The following is a 24,932-nucleotide window of genomic DNA, read 5'->3' on the forward strand; positions in this document are numbered from 1 at the left end:
CATCTGTCCAGCAGCAGGTGACCCCTGTTCCTCTCCCCAGTGCCACAGCAAGGAAACCTCATAGCCCCAGGTGGGTAGCAGAGGTGGGAAAGGTCCTGCCACAGCTGCTCCTGCTCAGACGACCAAAACAACCCATTTGCATCCCCCGTCCCCCACCCCAGGGGCCTGGAGGAATGTGGGAGAATCAGGGCATCAGGGCCTCCCAACCGGGAAGCCCCAAACAGGATAACACGGGGCATCCACATGGACAGCAGTCTTCAAGGGCAGGGCTGCAGCTGGGAGAAGAGCAGCTGCTCCTGGGGAGAGCAACTAAACCCTTCTAATGATGGAGGTGATGGGTAAAGAGGACATGAAGCGATGGCAACCGGCCAAGGGCCAAAGTTGCCCACTGCTGCAGATACAATAGAGCTATTACTTCAGGCCACTGGGCCTCAGGGGACATTGTGAGCTACAAATAGCATCTCCTGTCCAGCCTCAAAGCCAGTGGAACTAAGTTGGCAGAGAGGTGGGGGATATCAGGGTCCAGCTCGAGACCCTCAAATCAGGCATTTCTGTTAGAGCAGGCAGCACACAGGTTCACTGGGACACCCACTTGCTACTCCTTAAAGGCAGATGAGGAAGAGGGGCTCAGGTTGGGGAAGCCATGCTGTGGTTGAAGGCCCTACTCATCTCAGGCCAGAGCTCCCTCTGTCCATGTTTGTGGTGGGTTGTTACAGCAGCTGGGTCACAAGAAGCCCAGGTACTCAGTGCAGCTCAGCCAGGCTGACTGAGTAGAAAGGTTTGGGGAGGCAGTGTTGGGGGCCCAAGGAAAGGGAGGGAGCACAGAGAATGCATGTCAGTGGACATTAAGGCTCTTGGACCACAGGTTACCCAAAACTGGACTTTCCACATTGGCCTGAGGTCACATGATGGGGACTTAGGGATGGAAGGGAGGTGAGGGGGTCCAGTGACACAATCACACCAAGACAAAGAACATACTTTAGACTGATTCAAGAAAAGCAGTCTCCAGAGACTGAGATCCCAGAGAGGAAAAAAACAAGTGAGGTTTAATCAGGAAACCCAACCTCATGTCTTCTGCCACGGACAAGGCTTCAAACTGGATGGGAAGGTGGGGTTACACAACAGCCTAGCCACTTACTGGCCCCTGCATACCCACTGACACCAGAAGCAAGGGAGAGCCCTAAGAATTCTGGATCTAGGGTCAATGGTCACCTTACCCAATACCCACAAAGGTGAGGAAAGGGCCTCCCACCAGGAACATCTGCCATGGAGCCCTCAGGCCAGGCAGTGGAGCTTCTGGGTCACAAGCCCAGGTTCTCAGCACAGCTCAGCCAGGCAGACTGGGTAGAGCTTTCGTGAGACAGTGCCGGGGGCACACCCAGCCCTGAGGAGGGGCCTGAGGAAAGGGCAGGGGATGCAGGGGCGCCAGAGCAGTGCCCCAGGGGCTCATAGTCATGCTGTGAGGCCGAAAGCCTGCACCAGACTGCCCCTGTGGAGCCCCACTAGGTCAGGAGAGGGGGCTGAGAGGCATCATCTACTCTTCACCAGGATTCTATAGAGTGAGAAGCTGAGGACTGCAGCCACGGTGGCCCCAACAGCCACCAGCATTCCCCGGAGCCAGGTAGAGGTGGGGCGCAGCTCTGTGTGCACCAGGTGTCTGTGAGGGAAGATGGGTACTTAGGGTGCATATCTCCCCACTGTGTCCCAGGCCGCTGGCAGAAGCTAGGCCTGGAGGGCTGCACCAAGAACAGCTCTCAGTGCCACAGAACCCCACTCCACAGCCCCCACCCAGCACAGCCAGGTGATCAGCACCCTTAGAGCCCTGGTATAAGGCAGGCCACCCTCCTCCCAAGGCCTTGGTGGCAAGCACCCACGGAAAGGCAGCCATGGTGGCCAGTTGAGTGAAGATATCAGTGCTGGGCTGGGCCAGGCCGCTGCAGGAGAATGGGGTGGGGGCAGGCAGCCGGTGCCTGCGACAGAACTCCCCAGGTGACAGGCCTGGTGGGGCGACACCTGCAGGCAGGTCGGCCTTGGACGACACAAAGAGGCAAGGGGTCTGGCCATCCATGTAATGGCGCTGTGGGAGGAGGGGCTGTGTGAGGCAGGGCCCACCAGCCACCTGCCCCAGAGCTGTCCTCCACCTGCAGGGCTCCCAGTGTCACCCTGCCTTGTACACGGTGGCGCAGAATGCAAAGGATGCAGGATCACTGCCATCAAACATCAGGCAGGCAACATCACAGGCGGTGTCCAGGGAAGTGGCCAGCATGCTGTCCACATCCACCTCACATAGCTGGAACAGATAGAGCTCTGAGGGGTGTTCCCAGGAGTTGGCCACCCCAAGGGCCACCCTGTGACAAATCTACCACGTGGCATGGGCACATGGGTATCTCACTCCCAGCACTCACAATCAGGTACTTCTCTTGTCCGCTGACCAGCACTGTATTGATGACGTGGATGGGAGTCTCCCCAGGGGATGCCCTGGTGTCCTGGTGTCATAGGGACAAAGAGAGCCTTATGCTTCCTGGTCCCGCACTCCCCACAGTGCCCTCTCCTGCCCCTGGGTCCCCAGGTGGGACTGGGGTTTCTGCAGATGCTTACCCTCAGGCTGTGGCCAAGAAAGGCCTGCAAGAAGGAAGACTTGCCCACTCCTCGGGCCCCTACCACCTTGCACATGAGGACATTCCGCTGGGTCTGCCCCTTCTCCTGATCCAGCCTCTTCTCACGAGTGACTGTGAGCAGAGACTCAGGTGAAGGAAAATGCTGGGGAGAGGCTGGACCCAGGGCCTGGTGAGGGTAGGTGCCCACCTGTGATGGCCTGTGCCTGGGAGTCCTGCTCACAGAGGGTGGGGTAGCCTAGGTAGCCAAGGTGCTCGAGGCAGCGCTGGACATCCAGGTAGGTCACTAGGCTGGAGGCACGAGGCACAGCGTCAGTGAGGAAGGCAGCAGGGGGTGGGGGCAGGGGTAGAAGGGATGTGCTCACGTCCACTGGCAGAGGAAACCATGCAGGGGTAGCCGGCTGGTGTCAGTGCGGACAGTGCGTGGGAGTTCAGGGCCCCAGGGGGCCACTGGGAACACACTGAAGAGGTTTTGCAACTCCAAGGGTGAGAGGGCGCCATCATGGTCCTGTGGGCAGAAGGGCCATAGTCACAAGTGCTGGGGAACGGCAAGGGCTGACCAGGGTGGTAGCACTCACCTGGTCATGCTTCTCAAACACCTGCTGCAGAAACTGGTAGCCGCGGTGGTTAAGCTCAGTGCTGCAACCAGGGGGTACATGGAGCCTGCAGGAATGTATGGGACATCTAGCTCCCAGGGGATCCTGTGCTCCACAGTAGTTCAGCTCCTGCCTCACCCTGCCAGCACCATCCATGTGGCCAAGGCCCCTCTGAGGCTCCTATGGCTCCTCAGCTGGGGCCAGGCAAGGAGGATGGCATGGTCTCTGGTACATGAGGCCTGATGCAGGGGGCCCCACTCAACCCAGTCCTCTACACACACAGGGACCCAGGCAGACCAGAGTGAGAGGCCCACACTGCAGAACAGTCTCAGCTGTCCTCTGAGCAGGACCTTACACACAGGCGGGTTGGCCCCAGGCCCTACCTACCACTCACCGTGGGCAGAGGTAGTCTGCTGTCAGCTCAAGTGAGTCACTGTAGCCGAAGCGTCGCAGAATAGTCCATGTGGTCTCGTGCCGTCCACGCTGGATGAAGAGTGTGTTCAGGAAGAGGAAGCCTGTAAAGGGCAGAGGCGGATAGCACCTGGAACAACGCGGCCCTCTCCCCACATACTCAGGCTCAACAGAGCATCTGGCCTCACCATCCAGGGTTAGTCTGTTGTCCTGCACGCCGCCCACCACATTCTTGCACACTACCCTCTTTACATCTTCCAGGGCCTGTGGGGCCAGAGGGTGGCCAAAGCAGGACTTCTGTCTCCAAAAAGGAAGTGGTTTCAGATCAGCCAAATGCCCCAGAACAGCAGGGCTTTATTACCTGAGGATGGGCAGTTGGGTCAGGGCACACCTGGAAAGCACTGAGCTCCTCATCGCTCAGTGCCTGGTCCAGGTCCTGGTCGGAGAGCCTGAAGATTCGAGTGAGGGCCTGGGTGCACGCAGGCTTCAGCTGCAGGAACATCTACTTAGCACCCTAGCAGCCTTTGGAAGGTCCACCCTGCCACTCCCATCTGCTCACTCTCCATACCCAGAGAAGCCTCTGCCCACCTGCTTGGTCTCAGGGTCATACAGGGGGGCTGTGGGATGTAGAACGGCCTTCTGGGCATAGTAGAACAGCTCTGAGATGTTCTTCAGATGTTTGGCAGAACACTGTAAGAGCACAGCACAGGCTCAGAAGGCAATGGAAGAGGACACAGATGTGAGGTCAGGCCGGCCACCATGAGCACCTGCAATAGCAACTTGGTGCTTCTGTACTCACCAGAGCCCCTCTTCTTCTCGGCCTTCTCCCTGCTTACCTCCACACAGGTCTCTATCTCAGGAAACTGGCTCATGATGGGTAGCACAGCTTCCATGGTGCTTCCTGACCGCAGGTCCACCTTGTTGCCCACCAGGATGATGGGCAGCCTGGGGAGAAGCCCATGGTTACCAGGTACAGGGAGCCACTGGAGCTCAGTCCCACTCCTCCTCCCTGCCAAGGTCCTGCTTATTACCTGGGCCCCCTCTCAGTTCTCCCATTCACCAGTGGAATCCACTTGGTTCGAATCTGAAAGGCAAAGCCTGGCCATGAAAGGAGGCATCCCACCCAGTCCAAGGTGCCCACCCAGGGCCTGCACCAGGCTCAAGGAGAGGAGGGGAGCTTGAGGCTAACTGAGGCCAGTAAGAGAAAACAAGGGAAAGCAGGGCCATGTCTAATCTGAGCAGCTACAAGCCCCTCCAGGCACACTGAGATCCTAGACCTCAGGCAGGCCCCGGACCTTTTTTCTAAGGCTATCTTTGTTGGAAAGGGAAAGGAAATGCTGGCTTAAATAGAACAATCATCCAGGTGCTCTGTGGAGAAATCAGTACCAGAAGCCTGACCTCAACACAGAGATGTGGGGCTTCTTGAAATGCTTAATAGAGATAGGGCTGGTCACAGGCATGGACAAAACTTCCCCTAGGCCACTGACTACTACCTGGTCTGCACTGGGGACTGTTGAAAGAGCCAGTGGCAGGGACTTGGGATGGATGGGGTGCTCCCTCCTGCTCACCTTCTCAATCGTGGTCTCGTTAGACACATCGTACACCACACACACCACATTTGCCTGCAAGAACAGCAGCAAGGCACAGGGTGACCAGAAGCTGCCCACTTACAGTGGACAGCTCAGACCATTCCACACACCCCAAGACTCCAGCATGTCTCAAGTGCTTCTGAGCAGCACAGGGTGCAGCTCCAAAGCCTGGCAAGCCCACCCTACCCTGGAACCTGACCAATTACAGCAAGTACTCACAGGGCAGGGTATCCCTGGCTGGATCACCCTGGGCCAGGCAGCTTCAGACAAGTCCCTCCCTGCCCCCAAGAGGGAGACACCAGGCCCCAGCACCACAGCTCTGTTTTGTAGGCCCAAGTGCTCAGGACAGACCCAGCCACACCCCTGAAGAGCAAGCTACTTGTAAGATGAGACTCCTGACTCCACCTCCCACTTTCAAGTCACAAGCAGCCAAAGTCCAGAGAAGGACAGCAATGTGCCCTGTGAGGGCTGGGGGGCTGCCCCTGGGTTGCTGTGGCCTGCGCACAACTAGTGATGGATACAACCAGGATACAATGGAGACTGCAAGAGCTAGATCCAGGGGCTCTGAAAGCAGATGAGCCTGGAGATCCTGCGCAGTGGACCAGAGTACAGGGCAAGGGGACTGCAGAGGAGTTTAAGGGGAGACTGTGCCTCCTCAGATGCCGGGAAGGAGACGGAGGGAGGGCCCTCTGCCTCTGGACAGCACTGCAGGCACTAGACTGTCCTGGATCCCTGAAGGGGGTGTTGCAGGAGTCCCGCTCCGGATGCTGACTGTCAGGGTCGAGGACGGCCGGCGCCTCCATCCACGCAGCTCCCGCACCTTACGGATCTCCTCCCGGAGCTCCTCATCCGTCTGCTCGGCTTCTGGAGAGAGAGAACCCGCTGCAGGCGCGCGCGGACAGGCCCGGCACGGGCGCCGCGCGGGGCCTACCTGAGAAGTCCACGATGTGGGTGGGCACCCGCTCTGGCGTGACGGCGGCGGGGATGGTGATCTCCTCGGCGCGCGCGGGCACCTGCAACAGGCGGCCTCAGCCCGCGCCCGACCCGCGCCCGGCTCGCGCCCGCCCGCCACTCTGGGCCGCCCGCGCGCACCTCCTCGGGGAACTCCTCGCCCACCAGCGACAGGATCAGCGACGTCTTCCCCACCTGGGCTGCGCGGGCGGGTGGCCGGGCGGTCACGCGGGCGGCGAGACCACGCGGCCCCGCGCCCCCGCCAAGGTCCCCAGCCCAGCGCCTACCCTCGCCCAGCAACAGGATGCGCACGTCCCGCCTCATGGCTGTGCCCGGTGCCCCGCCCCCGGCCCCCGGCCCCAGCCGCAGCCCAGACCCTCCCCAGCCTTCCTCCTGGCGTTCCCCTAGCGCCCTCACTTCCGGTTCCCACCGCGGTGCTTGAGGGACACTTCCGGCCCCGACAGCGCAGCCGCATCAGCGAGCCCTGCGGGGCAGAGGAGTGGAACTGTGCGGTTGCGCCACCACACGGGCGAGCCCGACACTGCAGGTGACGTGGGCGCAGGTTTGGAGACCTGAATGGCCCTCCTAGCTGGTAAGTGGAGCGACAGGGCCTTTGACTAGGAATTGGGCGGGCTGGGGGAGATGACTTCAGGACTGGAGTGACCAGCGAAGGTGAAAGATCGGGCAATAATGAAACAACGTAGCACAATGTAATAAATGTGCATGTTTATTTAAATTCTAAAAGATAGGAACATCAACAACTCCTTAGAGTAAAAGGCAACAGGTCTTTTTGTTTTTGTTTTTAGTGCTGGGGATAGAAACCAGGGCCTCATAACATGCTAGACAAGTCTCTGCCACTGAGCTACATCCCACGCCCTATTGTCTGTTCTGGTCACTCGAATTCAAAGGAACTTGGTGCTGATGACTTAGAGTCCCAGCCTGTCCAGGCCATCTGGCTCTGCATGCCACGATCCCAACCTGGCTTTTCTGTAGGTGCCCAGCAGGCCATCAGGGACCTAAGACTGCAGTCACTCTGCATCCATGGCCCATGACCTCCCACACCAGGATCTCATTGTGGGCAGCTGTGAAGAGCAGCCTGGCAGATGGGGTGAACCTGCACAGATGCACAGAGTCATCATGGCCAGTGAAGTCCTGCGCTACCCCTGACATGCAGTCCAAGAGCCTCAGTGTGCATTCTGTGGGTAGACAGCACAGGTGAGGAGGGCTAGGCAGTGCTCAGTGACCCCCAACCCTCCCTGGCCATGTCCCCAGCTAGGCATGGTGTTGGCATCAGGAAACCTGAGACCAGAGGGGTCAGGGCTGTAATCTCCACATGCTGGGGCCCACTGTGGAGGTCTTGGCAGGGTGAGGCAAGTCCTCCTTGGTGCTACAACTAATCTTCCACTCACACCCAGTGCCTCCCGCTCTGTCTTCTGAGCCTGTGACGCTCTGGGACAGGTGCCCTCACGCTGCTTCAGGAGTAAGCATCCTGAGGCACATGTAAGCTGCGTGTCTGGGAGGCAGGTGAGCCTGCCTGGCCCCACCTAAGACAGGCCCAAGTTTGTACCCACCACACTCACCAGCAAAGCCAATGGCTATGAAGCGTGCCCCTGGAGACAGGCTCAGGGACATGGCAAAGAAGGGCAATGACATCTTCTCCACTACCTGTGGGGCAGCCGGTGTGAGGCTAGGGGTCTTGGCCTAGGCAGGGGGCACTCCCGCTTGGGGCCCAACCCAGGATCCCTTGACCCCATGGCCCTATGGGGCTGCTGGCCCAAACAGGTATATACACACACCTGCTTCTGGCGGAGGCTGTAGAAGACCACCTCTTCATGTGCACCGAGGCCCACGCACACCAGCAGTGCCCCATCCCAAGGGCAGAAGGCAGCAAGGGAGGGTGGAGGGAGGCCTGAGGCCTGAAGAGGGATGCAGCATGCTGTGGTGGAGTGGGCAGGCACTGTTCCCCCAACCCTCCCTTTTTTTTTGAGGGGGGGTACTGGGGATTGAACTCAGGGGCACGCGACCACTCAGCCACATTCCCAGCCCTATTTTGTATCTTAGAGACAGGGTCTCACTGAGTTGTTAAGTGCCCAGCCTAGCTTTTTTTTTTTTTTTTTTGCTGAGACTGGCTTTGAACTCACGATCCTGCCTCAGCCTCCCAAGCCACTGGGATTACCAGAATGTGCCACCACACCCGTGCCCCCCCCCACACACTTTTTTTGTGGTGCTGGGGATTGAACATGTGCATGTGAGGCAAGCACTCTACCAACTGACCTATGTCCCCAGCCTCCCAGCACCCTCACCACACTTTTTAATCTTTATTTGTTTTATGTTCTGTTAAGAATCAAACCCAGTGCCTCACACGCGCCAGGCAGGCACTCTACCACTGAGCCACAATGCCAGCCCCACCACTGGGATGCTTACCTCCAAGGTGGCAGGTGCTGGGAAGCTTAACCAGTCCAGGAGGTCACAGCAATCCCGAAGCCAGTCAGAGGCCCAGACGCTGATCCTTTGGTCCCCGCTAGCAGCCAGCCACAGGTCTGTGCCCTCCACCCCTAGATCTCCATACTGGGAAAGTGAGGGCTGTGGGCACCTCCTGCCCCGTGCACCACCCTCCTGCCCTGCCACAGCCCAGGACCCTCCCACAGCCTGCTCAACCTTTTTACTTGTGCTCTGGATGGTAGAGATGGGGGCACCCTGGTGGTCACTCAACACACGAAAGGTTATCCCTGTGCGGAGGCGGCTCACAGCCACAACCCCATCCTTGTCTCCAGAGAGGATGGTTTGACCTGGGCCAGGTGGGAACATGGATACCTTGTGAGTCAGACCCCAACCTAGAGATCTGATCTGGGCCTGGGCAGGGGAAGCCACTGCTGCCCTGTGCAGTCCTGGTCCTCACCATCAGTGGAAAAGGCCAGGGCCATAAGGGCAGCCCGGTGGGGTTGCATCTTGAGCTCCATTGAGGTACGGGCAATGCTGAATACGCGCAGTGTGCCATCGCTGTAGCCGGCCACCACCTGCTGCTGCTCTGGATGTCCACAGGATGGGGGGCTCCATGCAAGACAGAGGCAGCTCTGGACATCCATATAGGGGAGATCAGCACTACCCCACGGACAAGGCCAAAGTCAGAGGGAGGGCTCAGCAGGCAGGATGCATGGTGGCCTGGGCCCTGACATACCTGGTTCAGCACCTGGAACTGAATCACCAGCTCCATGCTGGCCAAGGACCACACCCGTACACTGCCGTCCTCACCCCCTGTGGCACAGTGAGACTCGTCTGGACTGAAGACCACCTCGTTCACCTGTAGAACCCGGGCAGCTGGGTCTGGGCCTTTCTTTTCTTTTTCTTTTTTTGGTACTGGGGATTAAACCCAGGGGCACCTAACTATTGACCCAGCCTGCCCCCCCCCCACTTTTTTAAATGTAACTTTTTTCCTATAGTTTTATTTATCTATCTATTTATTTATTTATTTGGGTACAGGGGATTGAACTCAGGGGCACTCGACCATTGAGCCACATCCCCAGCCCTATTTTGTATTTTATTTAGAGATAGGGTCTCACACAGTTGCTTACTGCATCACTATTGCTGAGGCTGGCTTTGAACTCATGATCCTCCTGCCTCAGCCTCCAGAGCCCATGGCATTATAGGCGTGTGCCATTGCGCCCAGCTACCTTATTCATTTATTCTTATGTAGTGCTGAGGATTGAACCCAGGGCCTCACATGTGCTAGGCAAACGCTCTACCACCGAGCCACAACTCCAGCCCTTATTTTTTATATTAGTGACCCTATCTCACTAAGTTGCTTAGGGCCTCATTAAGTTGCTGAGGCTGACCTTGAATTTTCGATCCTTTTGCCTCAGCCTCTAAGGTGGCTGAGATAACAGGCCTGGCCACTGTGCCTGGGGTGGGGCTGGGCCTTTCTGATCTATGCTTCCAGGGTCAAGGCAAGAATACCCTTCTGCTGCCCAAGTCTGCCTGGTCCACTACACCCACATGGGTGGACCCCACATGCCCCTGGGACTTGGGATTCCACAGAAAACCCTGGCAGCATCTGAGACACAGTGATGTGACTTGTCTCCAGAGGGATGCAGATTGCAGACGAGCCCAGCAGACACCCCTGCTGTTGTGGTGGTCATGACAGTGGTGGCATGCAGTGCTCAGCACACGTCAAGGCAGATAGCAGATGTGTCATCATGCAGCTGCCAGTTGGCAATTGAGATTTTGGAGAAAGGGTGGCACAGATGCCACACTCTAATGTGGCACAACCAAACAGCCTAGAGCTGAACCTGTTTCGGGTACCCGTGTGAATTCTTGATATGTCTCACCCAAGAGGACTCAGGGTGCAATAGCTCAAGAGGCAGAGGTCTGGCCTAGCACGCATTTGACCCCAGCTCAGTTCAGAAGAGCAAGAGTGGGCCCAGAATGTGGCCTCTGAGCCCTGCAGTCCCACACCACCTGAGTGCCACCAGTGACAACCAGCTCAGCTCAAAGACTCGGGACACACATGGTATGCCAATACACTGGAAGTACTTGGCCATAAAGTAGAAGCACTAACAATAGCGACAGCTGGGATGCACCTGAGGACGGGTGCTCAAGGAGGGAGGCTGGACACAGTCCACTCATAGGAACTGACCAGAAAGAGCACATCCATGTGGACAGAAAGCCAACTTGTGGCTGCCGGGGCTGAGAGGAGGGGAAATGGGGACACTGACAGGTATGAGGTGTCCTTTTGGGGTGATGAGAATGCTCTGACATTGAGTGTGTAATGATTGATAACTCGATGGAAGATGCTAGAACCACTGACTTTAATGGGATGATGGCTGGGTATGGGGTGCACACCTGTCCTAGTAACCTGGGAAGCTGAGGCAGGAGGATCCCAAGTTCAAGGCCAGCCTCAGCAACTTAGCAAGACCCTGTCTCAAAATAAAAAATAAAAAGGGCTAGCAATGTGGCTCAGTGGCAGAGTGCCCCTGGGTTCAATCAATCCCTGGAACAACAACAAAAAAAAAAATCAACTCAACCTCAGGCTGGCTGGGCACAATGGCACACTCCTCTAAAAGCAGATCCAACCAGACCCTGACCAGACCCTGACCCTCTAGAGACCCAACCAGAATAGACAACAACCCATCCAGAACTGACCCGACTCCGAGCAGACCTGACTCAGATCTGACCAAACCCTGACTAGACTCAAGCTGACCCAGCCAGAACCAAACCTAACCAGACCTGCCTGGCCTCCTACCAACCCCAGGCTTCAACTACACTGGATGGTGTTTGCACAGCCAGTGTGGGAGGTGCTGGGGCAGATGGCACAGGCCTTCAATAAGTGAGTTTAAGAAAGGAAGGAAGGAAAGGTCTAGAAGCCTGCAGAGCACCTCAGACCCCTGCCTCACATAGGCACCACAGATTCTGGCCATCCTGAGGCTCCCTATTGGTCACTAGTGAGACATGAAACCTCAGGGGGCAGCCAGACAGGCTTGCTTCCCTGCACAACCTGCCCTACCGAGGTTGGAGACCTCTGAACATCTCAAGCCACCCAGTGGCTCACCTTGCTCCTGTGGCCGCTGACGAGGCGGGTGCTACTTCCCTCAGCCCAGCTGACATACCACAGTGTGCCAGCCGTGGTGCCCACGATGCCCATGTCCATGCTGCTGTCGAAGCTGGCACTCACCACAGCCCCATCCAGGGTCAGCTCGCGTTCCATGAACACAGAGCTGGACCTAAGAGCACAGAGACAAGGGGCAGCTGGTCTCAAGGCAGGAGATGGGAGCCAGCTCAGCTTGCCAGGTGAAAGCCGACAGCCATCATGTCTGAGGCCCAGCAGTGCTCCTGGGTGGAGATAGCAGCATGGAGCCTAGGGCTGTGGCCTCTGGGGCTCAGGCCATGTGGAGACAGACCCCTAGGTGACAGCTCTGCAGGCAGCCTTGCCTAGGAGTAGCAACGTGTGCAGGAGTGCTAGTGATGATCTTCAGGGCTACTGAGGACACCAGAGGACCCGCAGCCAGAACCCATGGGTACCGTGTGCAGCAGAGGCCCCCCCCCAGCTCACCTGGCACCAGAGCCCTTGCGTCTCAGCTCTGGCACAGCCCCCACGGACCACAGGCGCAGCCGTTTAGTGTTGCTACCACTGACCAGCCTCGAACCCAAGCACAGCAGTACCCCTAGGAGGCAGGGGTGGTCGCAAGCTGCCTTCCACGGGCCCCGAGACTGGAAACCAGGTCCCCCATCCCAGAGCTAGGTCTGAGCCCTTAGCCATCCAGGGGTCCTCCCATTGGGCACCTACCAATCTCGCCATCATCTGCCTCCCAGGCCAGGAAGCAGCGGCCAGCACATGTGTCCCAGACACAGACCTGGCCAGAACTGGAGCCACAGTACAGCAGGGGAGCAGCCCCATAGCAGAGTGCGGTAAGCTCCACTGCCCCCACCTCCTCAGGGACTGGCTCTCTGTGCATCTGGCAGGGCACAAGGGTGACTGTAAGTTAGGGATGTCCAGACTCCATCCCTGAAAACCTCTTGGGAACCTAAGCACCCGAGCAGGGCCTGGCACCTGGAGGTTCACGTCTGCTCCACGCTGCTGCAGGAACCAGAAGGCAACAGAACCTGTGCCCACGCAGGTAAGCTCACTGGCATCCCAGGGGTTAAAGGCCACACCATGCATGGACTCCAGGAGGCAGGCAGAGGACACGAGCTCATAGGTGGCTGTGCTCCACAAGGCCAGTGTGCAGTCACCATAGTCCCCTGGGGATGTGTGGGCAGCCATGTTGTGAACTCAGCCAGCCTCCCCAGGGTCCCAGGAAGCTCTGCTTCTGCCTACCCTACTCACTGACCCAGTGACACAAGAAGCTTGTCATCTGGTGAGAAGGCCAGTGCCTGCACGGCAGTGTTGTGGTGAGAAATGAGCTGCTGGCAGAGGCCCCCAGGCACATCCCAGATGCGGATCTGGCAGCGGGCGGCTGCGCTGCTGCAGCAAGATGCAGAAGCCAGGACCTGGTAGGTGAGAGGTGGGCGGTCAGTGGAGAGCATACAGCAGCTGGCCTGCCCTATCTCTGCAGAAGGGAGGCTGGGACAGGGTCCTTCCCACTGACTGGGCAACAGCCAGCTCTACTGAGCACCGTGGCCCTGGGCAGGCACCTGGGAGTTGTGGCTGAGAGCCAGTGTGGAGATCTCTTCAGGGTGGCCAAGCCAGTGCTTCTGGGCACCAGAGTGCAGGTCCTCCACCACCACCAGGCGGCCGCAGGTATAGGCAAAGAACCCTGCAGCAGGGAGAATGCCAGCCAGGGCCCCTGGGGTGCCTTCTCCCTGTCAGTGCCAGCAGCTGTGCAGGCTCACATTGACAGGTCCTGCAGCAGCAGAGCCCCCCCCAGAGCTCCCAGTTGACAGCCAGCACTCATTTGTTGAGAGACCTGGCCTGGGATGGAGTTGGGTCCTGCCTGCACCGCTGGGCCTACCTGTGTCCGGCTTCCAGACCATGTTGGCCCGCCCGTTCCCATTGTAGCCCACCACGGTTCTCAGGCGCAGTTGCTTGGCACCCTCGGGAGGGAAGGAGGTGCTCTGAAGGGAAGCAGACCCGGATGCTGGTGCTCAGCACAGTCACCTGGACCCCTGACCCGAACGTGGGAGCTGCTCTGGGGGACATCCGGGCCAGCTAAAATTGGGAGCTGGGGACAGGTGGGGACCCCAGAAGCTCTGGGAGCCTAGAGCATGGGGAAGTTGGGGAGGGGCAGTGGTTGATAAGAGGCAGAGGGTGGCTAAGCAGGCCACCACCAGGTCCATGCTTGTAGCAGAGGGATGAAAGGAGTGTGAGCGCAGGAAGGAAGAGTGTCCCTCTAGGAACAGGCCCTGGAAGTCCTGGGAAGGAGGGCTCCCAGAAGCCACCTTTTTTTTTTAAAAAAAAACATGTTTATTATATTTATTTATATGTGGTGCTGAGGATCAAACCCAGGGACCTCACACATGCTAGTCAAGTGCTCTACCACAACCCCAGCCCCAGAAGCCACCTGTCTGCAGACAGGGCACAACAACCTCGGCCAGTGTGGAGGCCTTATAGCGAGCTGTGAAGTGCTTGTAGGAATCTGGGCGGGCTAGAGGCTGAGCCCTCGCTTCCTGGATGCTCCGGGTACCTGGCAGGGAGAAGAAAGAGGCCACAGGATGTTGTGCTTCCTCAAACCCTTCAGAGACTCCTCCCCTCACACAAAGTCCCATACACTGCTGGGCAGTGAGAGCTGTGTCCCACCCAGCCCCATGGACATCCCAGCCTGGCCCTGGCTCTGCAGGTTACCGCATCTTTAGGGGGAAACACCCCAAAGGTCAGGGCAGTCAGAGCCACCTAGGCCCCTTAAGGCCTCAAGACACTTGCACACTTGCGCCTGAGACTTGGTACTCTGTCACCAAGGGTCCCCACCCACCCAGCTGCTCTGAACTGCTTACTGGACCAGCTGTGGCAAAGGGGAGACATGAAGAGTCCTTGGGATCTCCTCACAGACCCCCAGGCCGCACTGCCAGCCCCACCAGTCTCCCTCTCCACAAGCACGGGTGGGCCCTGGCTCTCCTTGCAGAGCTCTTCCTCATTCGACATGCAGAACGTACCTGGGGGCAGCAAGAGGAAGAGGAACCCACACCACCTGCCCATCTGCACCTCCCTGGGGCCCCAGGACCCCTGCCTCTCACCATCATTGCCCTCAGGGGGCATGGCACACATGTCCAGCCTCGGTGGGGGTCCCTGAGATGGCACAGGCACCTGCTGCCGGGGGAGCCCGTCGGCCCCACATGCTGCACCCTCCAGCTGCCCGGGGAGCCTGTCGGCCCCACATGCTGGACCCTCCAGCTGCCCGGGACCTGGGCCTGGGGATGCAAGGAGCATGTGGTGTTCAGAGCTGGGCACAGCAGGGTCTGCCAGGGGAGGCGAGCCTCTGGTGGTGACGGGTACATGGATATGGGAGAAGAACAGGTGCCACTCTGCCCAGTCTGCAGAAGGCCCCGCCCAAGCAATACCATGGTGCCGCAGGCATCCCCACACTGCCCTCCTGCAGAGCCAGACCACTCACCAACGTCATGGGCTAGGGGCACTCTGGGCATGCTTCGGCCACTGGAGGCAATGAGAGAGGGTGTCAGGGGGGCCAGCAGGAGGCCCAGCTGGATATGGTCAAGGGCAGACACTTGCCTGTCAGGGGTGGCCAGGACATCCCAGAGAAAGATGGCGTCCCCGACGCTGAGTACATGCTGCTGGTCTGGGGTGAAGGCCACAGCCTGCACTGGCTCTGAGTGGCCAATGTACACCTGGGGGCAGTGGGTGTCACATTCAGGGACCCTGACTATGGCCAGAGAATGACTGTGCTCCCAGTATCTCAACCTGGCAGTGAGCCCCAGACCTGCAGGGCCAGAGACTAACAGTCAATCATGTGACATTAGGCCTTGACAGGCAAAATGAAGGTCACCTTCCCTCCCATCCCCTACCCGTCTTATCCCTAGAGAACACTGCTCCACTCCTCCTAGGCCCACAGGGGTCTCCCCAACCCCCTGTGGAGGCTCCCAACAGCAAGGGCCTTCTGCCTGCCCACAGCATCTACCTGGCAGCTGGAGTCAGCCTGTGTCCAGTAATTCCACACCCTGATGGCCCGGCTGGTGGCTGTCAGCAGGAAGTGGGCATCTTCACTGAGGGCCAGGGAGGAGCAGGCTATGGGACGGACACTGGGCAGCTGCAATAGAGAATTCTTGGAAAACACCCCCTCATGGTGGGGCGGCAGGCAGGCTGGAGCTTCCCCTTCTCAGAGTGCATCTGTGGCCCCCTGCCTGGCTAAAGGGAAGCGAAGGCCAGGCCACAGCCCCAGGGCTTACCTCCCGGATGGTGCGTCCTGACAAGGCATCAAGAACCACAACCTTGTCAGATGAGATGGACACCAGGAGGTGGCCCAGGGCTGCAGGCCCAAAGCAGATGGCCACAGCCCAGTCCAAGTGGTTGCTGGCCAGATCCAGGGTGCTGACATCAACCCGCAGCAGCTGGGGGTAAGAGTGGCTGTTGGTCTCAAATGAGCCAGGGATGGAGGCAGATGGAGGCACAGACCTGGGTACCCAGCACCACCCCCAGACAGGAGCCCCGCTTTACCAGGACACAGGGCTGGCTTAGTAGTCCACTTGGCTCAGCGACATCTCTGCCCACAAGTGTAAGGGAAGCTAGAGCTCGCTCCCGATGACCTTGGCCTCCTGCCTCCCCCATGAACCCACCCAGCCAAGGAGAGCCCCTGGGCCCACAACATCCTGCAGACTCACCTCGTTCAGGGAGGCTGAGTCCATGACTGTCACTGTGTACTTAGAGGGGCCCACGAAGGCCAGCAGGCGGCTGTCCCCACTGACTGCCAGGGTATTGGGGCCTGGGTGGGCATCCTGGCACACCGCGTTCACTGTGGTGGCACAGGGCAGTATGTGGGGAAGCACCTTGGGCAAATGGGCCTGAGGAGGTCCACCCAATCCTGACCCAAAGGACACCAGCCAGGGAGAGCAGCATGTTCCACAAAGGCCTTGGCCTCGGGCAGAAGAGCACCCAGAGGCCAGCACACCCCAGGAGGGCTGAGGGCCAGGAATGACCAAGCAAGAGCTCTGAAAGCAGAGTCCCAGGTCCACAGGGAGGCAGATGCCTCCATTAGTGCTAGAGCCCACCTGCAGCCCCAGGTGATCAGCTGTCTGTTGCCTGGGGCAGGACAGACGCAGACCCTTCGGGTGAGCTTTGAACCTAGCCCTTGGTAGGGGTCTAGATGAAAGGTTCTGGGAGGCAGCCATGCAGTGCCTGTGGGTCCTGAGTGTCTGGGTGCTGGCCTCCTAGGAGGACCTGCCTAAATGGCGCTAGGAGCCTCACCTGCTACACAGAGGACGGGGCACTGGGAGACAGCACAGCTGTACTGGGCCAGGGAGCCCTGGGAACAGGAGCTGAACAGGAAGTTGCCATCGGGGGTGACAACCAGGCCAGTGATGGGTCCATGGTGACACCTGTACCACATGAGAACAGCCATTGGCCTCAACCCTAGGAACCCAGCTAGGATACAGGAGCCCAAAGAGCCACAGAGGGCAGAGCTCTGGGTACCACTGGCCTTCCTGAAGAAGGCCCTCCTCCATCTGGCCAAACCCCCACCCAAGGGATCCCACAGGCCACCCCAGCTTCCACTGTGGGGTCACTGTGGGGTCCCTGTGGGGTCCAAGTCTCTCAAGGACTGGCAGCTGGCCAGGCACTCACGTGTGTTCTGCCAGGACCCCAGCTGTCTCCAGACTGAAGGAGCGCACAGCCCCGCTGCTGAAGCCACAGAAGACGGCTGGGCTCTTGGGGTGGAGGGCAACAGCACTGGGGGCCTCATCAGAGGACGTGCAGTCATACAGCTGGAAGGCAGAGGCCACTGTGAGGGCCCACACACTACTGGAGGACTAAAGGCCTTGTGGGCATCCATCCCCTCCCTGCCTAGCCTGCCTTTGGCCGCTTCCCACCTGCCGTAGGGTGGCCAGGTCCCAGATGCGGACAGTGTGGTCCAAGGACACAGTAGCCAGCTGTCCACGGCTCCGCTCTGTGGAGATTGCCAGCACGGGGGCCATGTGGGAGCGTGCCAGCACAGTGTACTCCTGGGATGGGATGTCCAGGAAGCCCAGGTGGCCTGAGGAGGTGGTGGACAGCACACGCAGGCCATCGGGGCTGAAGCAGACGGAGCTGACAGGGCCTTCCTGCTCTGTGGGTAAGGCAGGATCAGCAATTGCCAGGCCCACTGGTACCAGAGCTGGCCTAGGCAGATGTGCCACTGTGCTGCCTGGCACAGAGGTGCCGGAACAGATAATCTGCTCCCCATAGGCCAGGAGGAACAGCTTCCTTAAGACCACCACTCCTGGACCAGATGGGGCCAGGGCTTTGAGGGTACTTTCCCCCTCATCCCTGCCCTGTGCCCTTCTGCAGAGCTGGCCTGCAGGCGTCAGTGGACCCCATGGCTCAAGACACAGCCCCTGGTCCCTTAACTCCCTGTCTAGCCCAGAGACAGCACTGCCAAAGTGAGAGCCAGAGGACCTGCCCTCACCCATAGGACTCCAGTGCCCCGCAACCCCACACAGGCCAGGGTCTCATTGAGCAGGTACAGCCAACACACACATGCAGCCCACCTGCCTCCAGGAGCAGTGATGAGAAGTCCAGGGGCCAGAGTCGCAGACAGCCGTCCTCAGAACCCACAGCGCAAACAGTTGGGGAGATGCTGAGGCTGCTGATGGCAATGCCCAGACCTGCAGAGTATGGGCATTAGCACCTCTGTTGGCCTGAGGCCACTTCCACCAGAGCTGTGTCCACCTACCTGAGCTGAAAGTTGACTTTTGGGGGAGGGAGCTGCCAGGGGTCCGTGAGGGCAGCAGGCGGCGAATGCACCTCACAGCCATGCGCTGGTGGTCAATCTCCAAGATGTGGCCATTACGGCTGCATACATAGCTGCCCCAGGAAGTGACAGGTGAGGGAGGTCTGAGGGCACAGGGAAGGCTGGGTTATGGGTAGTGGGGAAGGGCAGGGCTCACAGTGTGTAGTCCAAAGGTGCTCGGTGGCCATCCTGGGCCTGCACGAAGGCAAGGTCAGTGAGCTCCAGTGTACAGTACTCTCCCAGGTCCACGGAACAAGAGCGTAGCGTCCCACCTCGCAGCCGCCACAGCCGGAGGCTGCCTCGCCCACAGGAGGCCATCCTGTAAGAAGCAAGGAGTAGTGAGCACCACCCAGGGGGCAGAGGGGCTGAGGCCAGGACCCTGCTCCAGTGCCAAGGACTGATTATTACCTGGTTCCATCAAAAAAGGCAACCCGGAAGGCCTGGATGTCAAGGTCAGTGTGCACCTTGGCGAGAACCACTACCTGGCCACCACGGCCCACCTGGCTGGTGCTCCAAGCCACCACCACCTGCAAAGAGCCCACGCTGAGCCCTGGGGCAACCCCCAGGGCCCCCTCTACTCCTTGAGGCCCAGGTGAGTCCACAAGTCAGCAGCTTTTCTCTTGTGCAGAAACCAGCCTGTGAGCACTTGGGTGGGGGATCAGGCCCCTACACAGATGCTCCCCAAGATGTAGCCAACTCTGGGACTTCTACAAGACAAGCCTGAGCTGGTATCACAGCCGTGTCTGAAGAGACAATAGAATGTGACCCGGAATTGAGTAAATGAAAAGCAAGAGGCAGCTGGGTGCAGTGGTCACTCCTTTAATCCCATGGACTCACTAGGAAGCCTGAAGCAGGAGGATGACAAGTTTGAGGCCAGCCTCAGCAACCTGGCAAGACCTTGCTCAAAATAAAAATAAAAAGGGCTGAGGTATGGCTTAGTGGTAGAATACCTGGTTCAATCCCTGGCACCAAAAGAAGAAGAAAAAAAAAGAAAAGAAAAAGCAAAGTCTTGCCAGGCAGGAGGCAAAGGAGCATGGTTTCCTAGGTTGCTTGGCTATTCTTTTTTTAGTTTTGGTCCTTTACTTTTTTATTTCATTTCTAGTTGTCAACAAACCTTTATTTTTATTCATTTATATGCGGTGCTGAGAATTGAACCCAGTGCCTCACACATGCTAAGCAAGCATTCTACCACTGAGCCACAACCCAAGCTCCACAGCTCAGCTTTTTTTTTGAGACAGGGTCTCAATATGTTGCCCCGACTGGCATCAACCAATCCTCAAACCTCAGCCTCCTGAATAGCTGGGAGTATAGGTGCCACTGCACCTGGCTTGACTTTTTTAAAAAAAGAATGAGTGTTACTTTGATAAGTAGAAGTGGAAACGGATCTTTAGGAAGCACAAACTGGCTACAGCTCCTGTGTACTTGATGGGGCTGCCCCATCACCCTGTGCCGGGCTCAGTACCGTCCTGCCATGGCCATCCTTGCCAACGCCATAGAGAAGAGCTCCGCTGCCAGAAAAGCTGTGGATGTAAAACAGGGGTCAGCACCACCTGGGCAATCCCCCACCCAGCCCCAGTGTGGAAGCCTGGTGCCCACCTGAGGGAGTAGATGGTATGCATTGGGCTCTGGAACAGGGACAGGCATCCCCCAGTCTGGAAGTCCCAGAGCCGCACCACGCTGGGGGGCTGTGCCTGGGCTGAGGCCAGCAGTGCACTACTCCCATCCAGGGCCAGGGCAGAGACCTGGGGAGGCACAGGGTGGAAGGAGGATATGCAGCTGCGGGAGCAGGCCCACAGGCCCAGGCAGCACCCACCTTGTCTGTGTGGCCCAGGAAGAAGCGCTGCTCCCCAGTGTCAATGTGCAGGACAACAATGACGGCATGGCAGGGGTAAACAACAGACGTCCCATCCTTGGTCCACAGGGCCTAACACACAAGGACCAAGGACCACAGTCACCAGCAGCACCCAAGGCCCCTCCTCACTGCCTGGAGGACAGCTTCATCTACCACCCAAGTCCAAGGAGGAGGTGGAAGGCCTGGTACACAGGTATGCACAGCACAGAGTACACCTTCCTCCATCACAAGCACAATCCATGACTGCATACATACAGAAAGGATGGCTAAAACATGCACGGCCTCTAGTACCTGCCTGCAGTACAAGAGCCTGAGTCCAGGGGAGCTCAACAAGGGCCAAGGGCTGCCATGGGCAGGTGGTGAGCACTGCCTCCCCCAACTGGGGCTCTTCTCTGGTAGGCCCCCCTCACCTGTCAGAGCTCCACACAGCTGGTTGAGATCAGGGTGGGCCACCCTCATGGAGCAATAAAGGTGCAAACCAGGGCTCTTGGTCTTTGGAAGCACTTTAACCCAGCCATGGCTATCAGGCTTTGCAGAACAAACAGGGAACACCTAGGACCTGGAAACCTACGTGCACCCTGGATGTTCTAAGCATGGGTGGGCATGGCAGTGTTGGATATCTGGGGACCAGAGGGAAGCCCACAGAGCCTGCAGGGTAAAAGGACCTTGATGACCAAGGGGGCTGGGAATCTCTCCCCAGTGCTCAACTGCCCAACGAGAGTTTCCCTGGAAGCAGCCACAGGATCCTCACCCATTTGGTGCTGTGACCCCCAAAGCCAATGACACCCTTGAGCCTCAGAATTGGGTCTGGGAGAAAATGCTGAAACAGATAAATATGTAGTGAGATCCCAGGAGACACGCCCCATACAAGGCCTGACCCTCTAATGCTGGGGCTGTGTCCTGCCACTCAAGAAAAGGCCACCTGAGGTTGGGGTGCAGCTCCGTGGTAGGGCACTTGCCTAGCATTTGCAAGGCCCTGGGTTACATCCTCGGCACCACCAAAAGGAATAAGAAAAAGCCACTTGAGTCCCAGGTGGCTCCTACTGGCAGCTTCCCTCAGACTGGAAGCCAGGACCCTGGCTGCCATGCCAGACCCGGGAGCTCTGGGTCCTGCTTTCCCAAGCTGCCTGGACTGGGGTGTTACTTAAGACAAGTCCTTCCTTACTCTTTGTGAAAGACTGCTCACTGGACATGCACATAGGGGTCATGCCCAAAGCTGTCTCCTGCCACCTCTGCATCCTGCCAGGAGCCTGCATGAGCAGGGACACTGAAGGCAGGCTTGCCTGATGTAGCCATGGTGAGCCCAGGCTGGGCAGCTCCTTACCCATACCCCACCCATACCTTGCCTGCTCTGGATGGGCACTCACCTTGCAGGAGCCAGCATCAAGAGCCACAGGCATCTCAGTCGACTTGTGGGCAAGCACATGGCCATTACTGACCACTGTGTGCATGTCAGCAGCCTCTGCCCAGGCCGTGGGATCTTGGGTACTGGTGTTAAGGCCACTGACCCTGGGCACCTCTGAGTGCTCACAGGACAGGCTGGCTTCTGGAAGGAGACTGGGTGCTGAGGGAAACTGGGGAGGCTGTGGGGAACCAGAGCACATTGGTACCTTGGCGCTGCTGTCCCCTAGCCCTCTCCTGGGGGCACTCACGGCTGTGGGGCTGGGCATCTGGACCAATGGGGACACATTCTGCATGGGCTCTCCAAAGACCACTGGGGGAGGAGGAAGCTGTGATGCTGGCCCCAAGAAGACTGCAGCAGATAAAGAACCCTAGTGATTTTCTGAGCAGAATGACAAGATGTCTGCTGAGAGGGCTGGCAAGGGCAGGGTAACAACTGGCCCTGCTTGTCCACCCTGCAGAAGCCACACCACAGCAGCTGCTCGCCATCCCACTCCAGACCCTGGCATCCCCTCTTCCAGTGCCAAAGTTTGAGGCCCCCAGCCCACCTGCTGCAATAGGGGAATCACTCTTCTGGACCAGCTGGGAAGGCACTTTCGGGTTGTCCCTGGGAAACCTTGGTGGGCAGGTGGAGAGAGGGTCAGCCCTGCAGGCCAAGGGGCCACTTGCCCGTGCCCAAGGCTTCCTCAGGAGGGCAGACTGCTCACCGGACATGCACGTAGCGGTCATGCCAGCTCTCCCCCTTTGGCACTGGGAAAGCCATTTCTCGAGGCACAGGGGTGACTGGCAGCTTTGCCCTCCGAGCCTCAGCCACACTGACAGCTGCAAGGAGCAGGGCTGTTGCAATCGAGGCAGGCTGGTCCAGCTACCTCTTCTAGCCCCAGGCACAAGTGCTTTGTCTGGCCACTGGCCCAGCCACTACCCCCACCCTAGGCTACATCTAGAAATCGGGGGCTCTGGCCTCCAGCTGCACCAATTCAGAGCTCAAAGATGGCATGGTGCCCTGGTAGAAAACCTGGGGCTACTGGTAGGGATGGACACACAGAGGGAGGAGAGCCGACACAGACTGGGTGGGGTGTGGGGCCTGGCCCTCACTGGGGTCGAAGCACAGGTCGCTGGTGTAGAGGTTCCTGACCAGCAGGTTGGCACACAACCTGACACTCTTGAGATGGCCGTAGCGCCGGCTCAGGTAGACTGACAAGATGTCACACAGGTCGAGCTGTAGGCAGGTCCAGCGGGCACAAGGGGGGGCCACACCTGCTAGGTCTGCAGGATATATATCCAAGGTCAGCGCCTACCCTAGTGCAGCCCCCACTTCCACAGTGATGATCCTGTACCCATCCCAGACCACCAAAGCAGCCTGACTGGACCTCCACCACCCAGCTATTGGCTGTGAGGCTGCCCTTACTAGATCATTCACACTCAATTTTGGTATCACCTTTCCTGGATGTCCTAGCCTCAAAGACAAAAGGGAACTGCAGCCAAGTGGCAGAGGACCTGAACTCCTTGAAGAGGCTGGAGAATGACACACGGATGACCTGGCCATCCTGCGGTGGCACAGCAAGGGTGTGAGAAGGGGATGACAGGCTATGGTGCCCACAGGCAGCTCCCATCCCAAGCCCCACACCTGGGTGGACAGGTCCAGGTGGATGGCAAAGTGCTTGGTGGGCAGAGGCCGGAAGAGCACATACAGGTATCTCCCAGTTAGCCCCAGGGACTGGGTGCTGGTTTTGGGAAGCAGGATGTAATTGCTGGCAGAGACAGAGCCCTGGATGCGATACACGGTACTCTTAAGGGCCTTGTCCTGGACAAAGAAGGGAGCAGCGTCCAAAGGGATCCAGGGCTGGGCGCGGTGGCGCTCGCCTGTAATCCCAGTGGCTCAGGAGGCTGAGACAGGAGGATCCTAAATTCAAAGCCAGCCTCAGAAACAGCAAAGTGCTAAGCAACTCAGTGAGACCCTGTCTTTAAATAAAATACAAAATCAGGCTGGGGATGTGGCTCAGTGGTCGAGTGCCCCCGAGTTCAATCCCCAGTATCCGCCGACCCCCACCTCAAAAAAAAAATAAAGGGACCCAGGGAGCGCCCAGGAGAAGCGTCCACAACGAGGTTTCCCAGCAGGAGGAAGGCCCCGCCAGTACCGTCACCACAGACACATCGCCCTCCTTGCTGGACCGCTTCCACTCGTCCACCCTGAAGTATCTGAAGATGTTGAGGAACGGGTGCTGCCACGCTGGGGGAGAGCGAGGCGGCTGAGGGCCTGGAGGGTATAGGGCCAGGGGGACCCTCCGCCTTCCCCAGCGCAACCACGGCGCGCACGGATGGGCTTCCGCACAGCAAGGCCGAGGCTCCCTCGGACAGGCTCCGAGTGGTGGGCGCGGGGCCAAGTCAGCGGCCGGGCCGGCAGGGCCCCTCGCCGGCTCCCGCAGCCCCAGGTACCCAGAGCCCACTGGCCCTGGAGCCTTCCAGACCGGGACCCCACCCCCCGAACCCGGGTTCCAGGACCCCGGAACGCCAGCCGCGCGCAGCTACCTCTGGCCATGGCCGGGCAGCTCGCGCTTCCCGCTTCAGCCGGCGCCCGCCCCACGCAGGGCACGCAGCGCGGCACCTAGCAACGGCCGCCTGGTAACGGCGCGTCACTTCCGCCTCCATGGCGGCGCCCAGGACCCACGTGATCGCGGGACCCGGCCCCGCTGGAGGCCAGAGCCTGCACCCCGCAGTCGCTCCCTAGGGCTGCGAAGGGCCTTCCCGCGAGGTTCTCCTTGGCCGCCACGCACAGGCCGCTCCTGCAGACCCTCCTGTGTGGCGGGACTGAGACGCACCCCACTACGAGTGGGGCTGCACGGGGCAGGGCCGGGAGTAGGAAGGAGGCTGAGCCTCACCTGGGCTCTGTAACCCTCTGGAGGGACCCGGACAGCACCCGCGGTACTCCGGGTCTTCTTGCCTCAAGACGGGCAAGGTCACCCTTGACCCATCAGAAAGGCAGTGCTAGTTTCAGTGCCCAGGGGGACTCAGGTTCCCAAACAACCATGTTTGTCCCCACGAGCTTACTACCCACCCCTAGACCTGCAGGACATCTTTACCCAGTCCTTTTAAGTCAGGCCTGGTGGCCTCAGAGAGTGAGACTTGGCATCCCAAGACCTAGCCCCAATCTT

General features: G+C 58.9%; 2 protein-coding genes across 15 annotated transcripts; both read right to left on the reverse strand.

The window, feature by feature from the left end:
* Positions 1 to 1,018: 1,018 nt before the first annotated feature.
* Positions 1,019 to 6,531, reverse strand: Rhot2 (ras homolog family member T2). 4 transcript variants are annotated; one of them, XM_027940469.2, is made up of 19 exons: positions 6,450 to 6,529; positions 6,304 to 6,362; positions 6,143 to 6,224; positions 6,032 to 6,075; positions 5,191 to 5,244; positions 4,654 to 4,706; positions 4,459 to 4,567; positions 4,211 to 4,312; positions 4,014 to 4,112; positions 3,811 to 3,919; positions 3,606 to 3,726; positions 3,194 to 3,278; positions 2,981 to 3,123; positions 2,806 to 2,906; positions 2,599 to 2,729; positions 2,406 to 2,486; positions 2,168 to 2,290; positions 1,875 to 2,077; positions 1,019 to 1,657 (listed from the first exon to the last, which is right to left on the reverse strand). In XM_027940469.2, the coding sequence occupies exons 1-19, from the start codon at positions 6,484 to 6,486 to the stop codon at positions 1,531 to 1,533; spliced, it is 1,863 nt and encodes a 620-aa protein (XP_027796270.1). In that variant the 5' UTR covers positions 6,487 to 6,529; the 3' UTR covers positions 1,019 to 1,530. The 4 variants fall into 4 exon arrangements, with proteins under 4 accessions (XP_027796270.1, XP_027796269.1, XP_027796267.1 ...); XM_027940468.2 differs by having other exon boundaries at positions 5,984 to 6,075; XM_027940466.3 differs by having other exon boundaries at positions 1,019 to 2,077; positions 6,450 to 6,531.
* A 342-nt stretch (positions 6,532 to 6,873) lies between these two features.
* Wdr90 (WD repeat domain 90) lies at positions 6,874 to 24,349 on the reverse strand. 11 transcript variants are annotated; one of them, XM_027940559.2, is made up of 41 exons: positions 24,310 to 24,349; positions 23,919 to 24,010; positions 23,408 to 23,584; positions 23,219 to 23,327; positions 22,876 to 23,046; positions 22,488 to 22,602; positions 22,329 to 22,396; positions 22,032 to 22,132; positions 21,747 to 21,962; positions 21,131 to 21,199; positions 20,341 to 20,451; positions 20,124 to 20,269; positions 19,990 to 20,047; positions 18,936 to 19,054; positions 18,685 to 18,846; positions 18,471 to 18,601; positions 18,286 to 18,402; positions 17,629 to 17,864; positions 17,384 to 17,523; positions 17,009 to 17,139; positions 16,426 to 16,556; positions 15,994 to 16,155; positions 15,726 to 15,854; positions 15,320 to 15,435; positions 15,204 to 15,244; positions 14,587 to 15,000; positions 14,179 to 14,279; positions 13,608 to 13,710; positions 13,291 to 13,412; positions 12,987 to 13,146; positions 12,707 to 12,897; positions 12,443 to 12,611; positions 12,209 to 12,320; positions 11,708 to 11,879; positions 9,341 to 9,463; positions 9,062 to 9,236; positions 8,821 to 8,951; positions 8,587 to 8,730; positions 7,959 to 8,078; positions 7,743 to 7,827; positions 6,874 to 7,358 (listed from the first exon to the last, which is right to left on the reverse strand). In XM_027940559.2, exons 1-41 carry the CDS (start codon positions 24,317 to 24,319, stop codon positions 7,171 to 7,173), a joined length of 5,568 nt encoding a protein of 1,855 aa, XP_027796360.2. In that variant the 5' UTR covers positions 24,320 to 24,349; the 3' UTR covers positions 6,874 to 7,170. The 11 variants fall into 11 exon arrangements, with proteins under 11 accessions (XP_027796360.2, XP_027796363.2, XP_071461891.1 ...); XM_027940562.2 differs by having other exon boundaries at positions 14,587 to 14,745; positions 14,827 to 15,000; positions 21,747 to 22,132; XM_071605790.1 differs by having other exon boundaries at positions 14,827 to 15,000; positions 21,747 to 22,132.
* Positions 24,350 to 24,932: the final 583 nt, after the last annotated feature.

This window comes from Marmota flaviventris, chromosome 19 (assembly GCF_047511675.1).
Source record: "Marmota flaviventris isolate mMarFla1 chromosome 19, mMarFla1.hap1, whole genome shotgun sequence".
In the NCBI taxonomy this organism is placed as follows: domain Eukaryota; kingdom Metazoa; phylum Chordata; class Mammalia; order Rodentia; family Sciuridae; genus Marmota; species Marmota flaviventris.

What these genes read in the sequence shown, in the direction of transcription:
- Rhot2 (XM_027940464.3), bottom strand. Translation starts at nt 6,486, where the DNA reads ATGAGGCGGGACGTGCGCATCCTGTTGCTGGGCGAGG. An exon ending in AGATAGAGACCTGTGTGGAG is followed by an intron (nt 4,313 to 4,458) that starts GTAAGCAGGGAG and finishes GTGCTCTTACAG; the next exon opens with TGTTCTGCCAAACATCTGAA. An exon ending in TCTGCGCCACCGTGTACAAG is followed by an intron (nt 2,078 to 2,167) that starts GCAGGGTGACAC and finishes CTCCTCCCACAG; the next exon opens with CGCCATTACATGGATGGCCA.
- Wdr90 (XM_027940557.2), bottom strand. An exon ending in CAGGACGCACCATCCGGGAG is followed by an intron (nt 15,855 to 15,993) that starts GTAAGCCCTGGG and finishes TCTCTATTGCAG; the next exon opens with CTGCCCAGTGTCCGTCCCAT. An exon ending in CCTCCACACTGGCCGAGGTT is followed by an intron (nt 13,711 to 14,178) that starts GTTGTGCCCTGT and finishes GCTTCCCTTCAG; the next exon opens with AGCACCTCCTTCCCTCCCGA.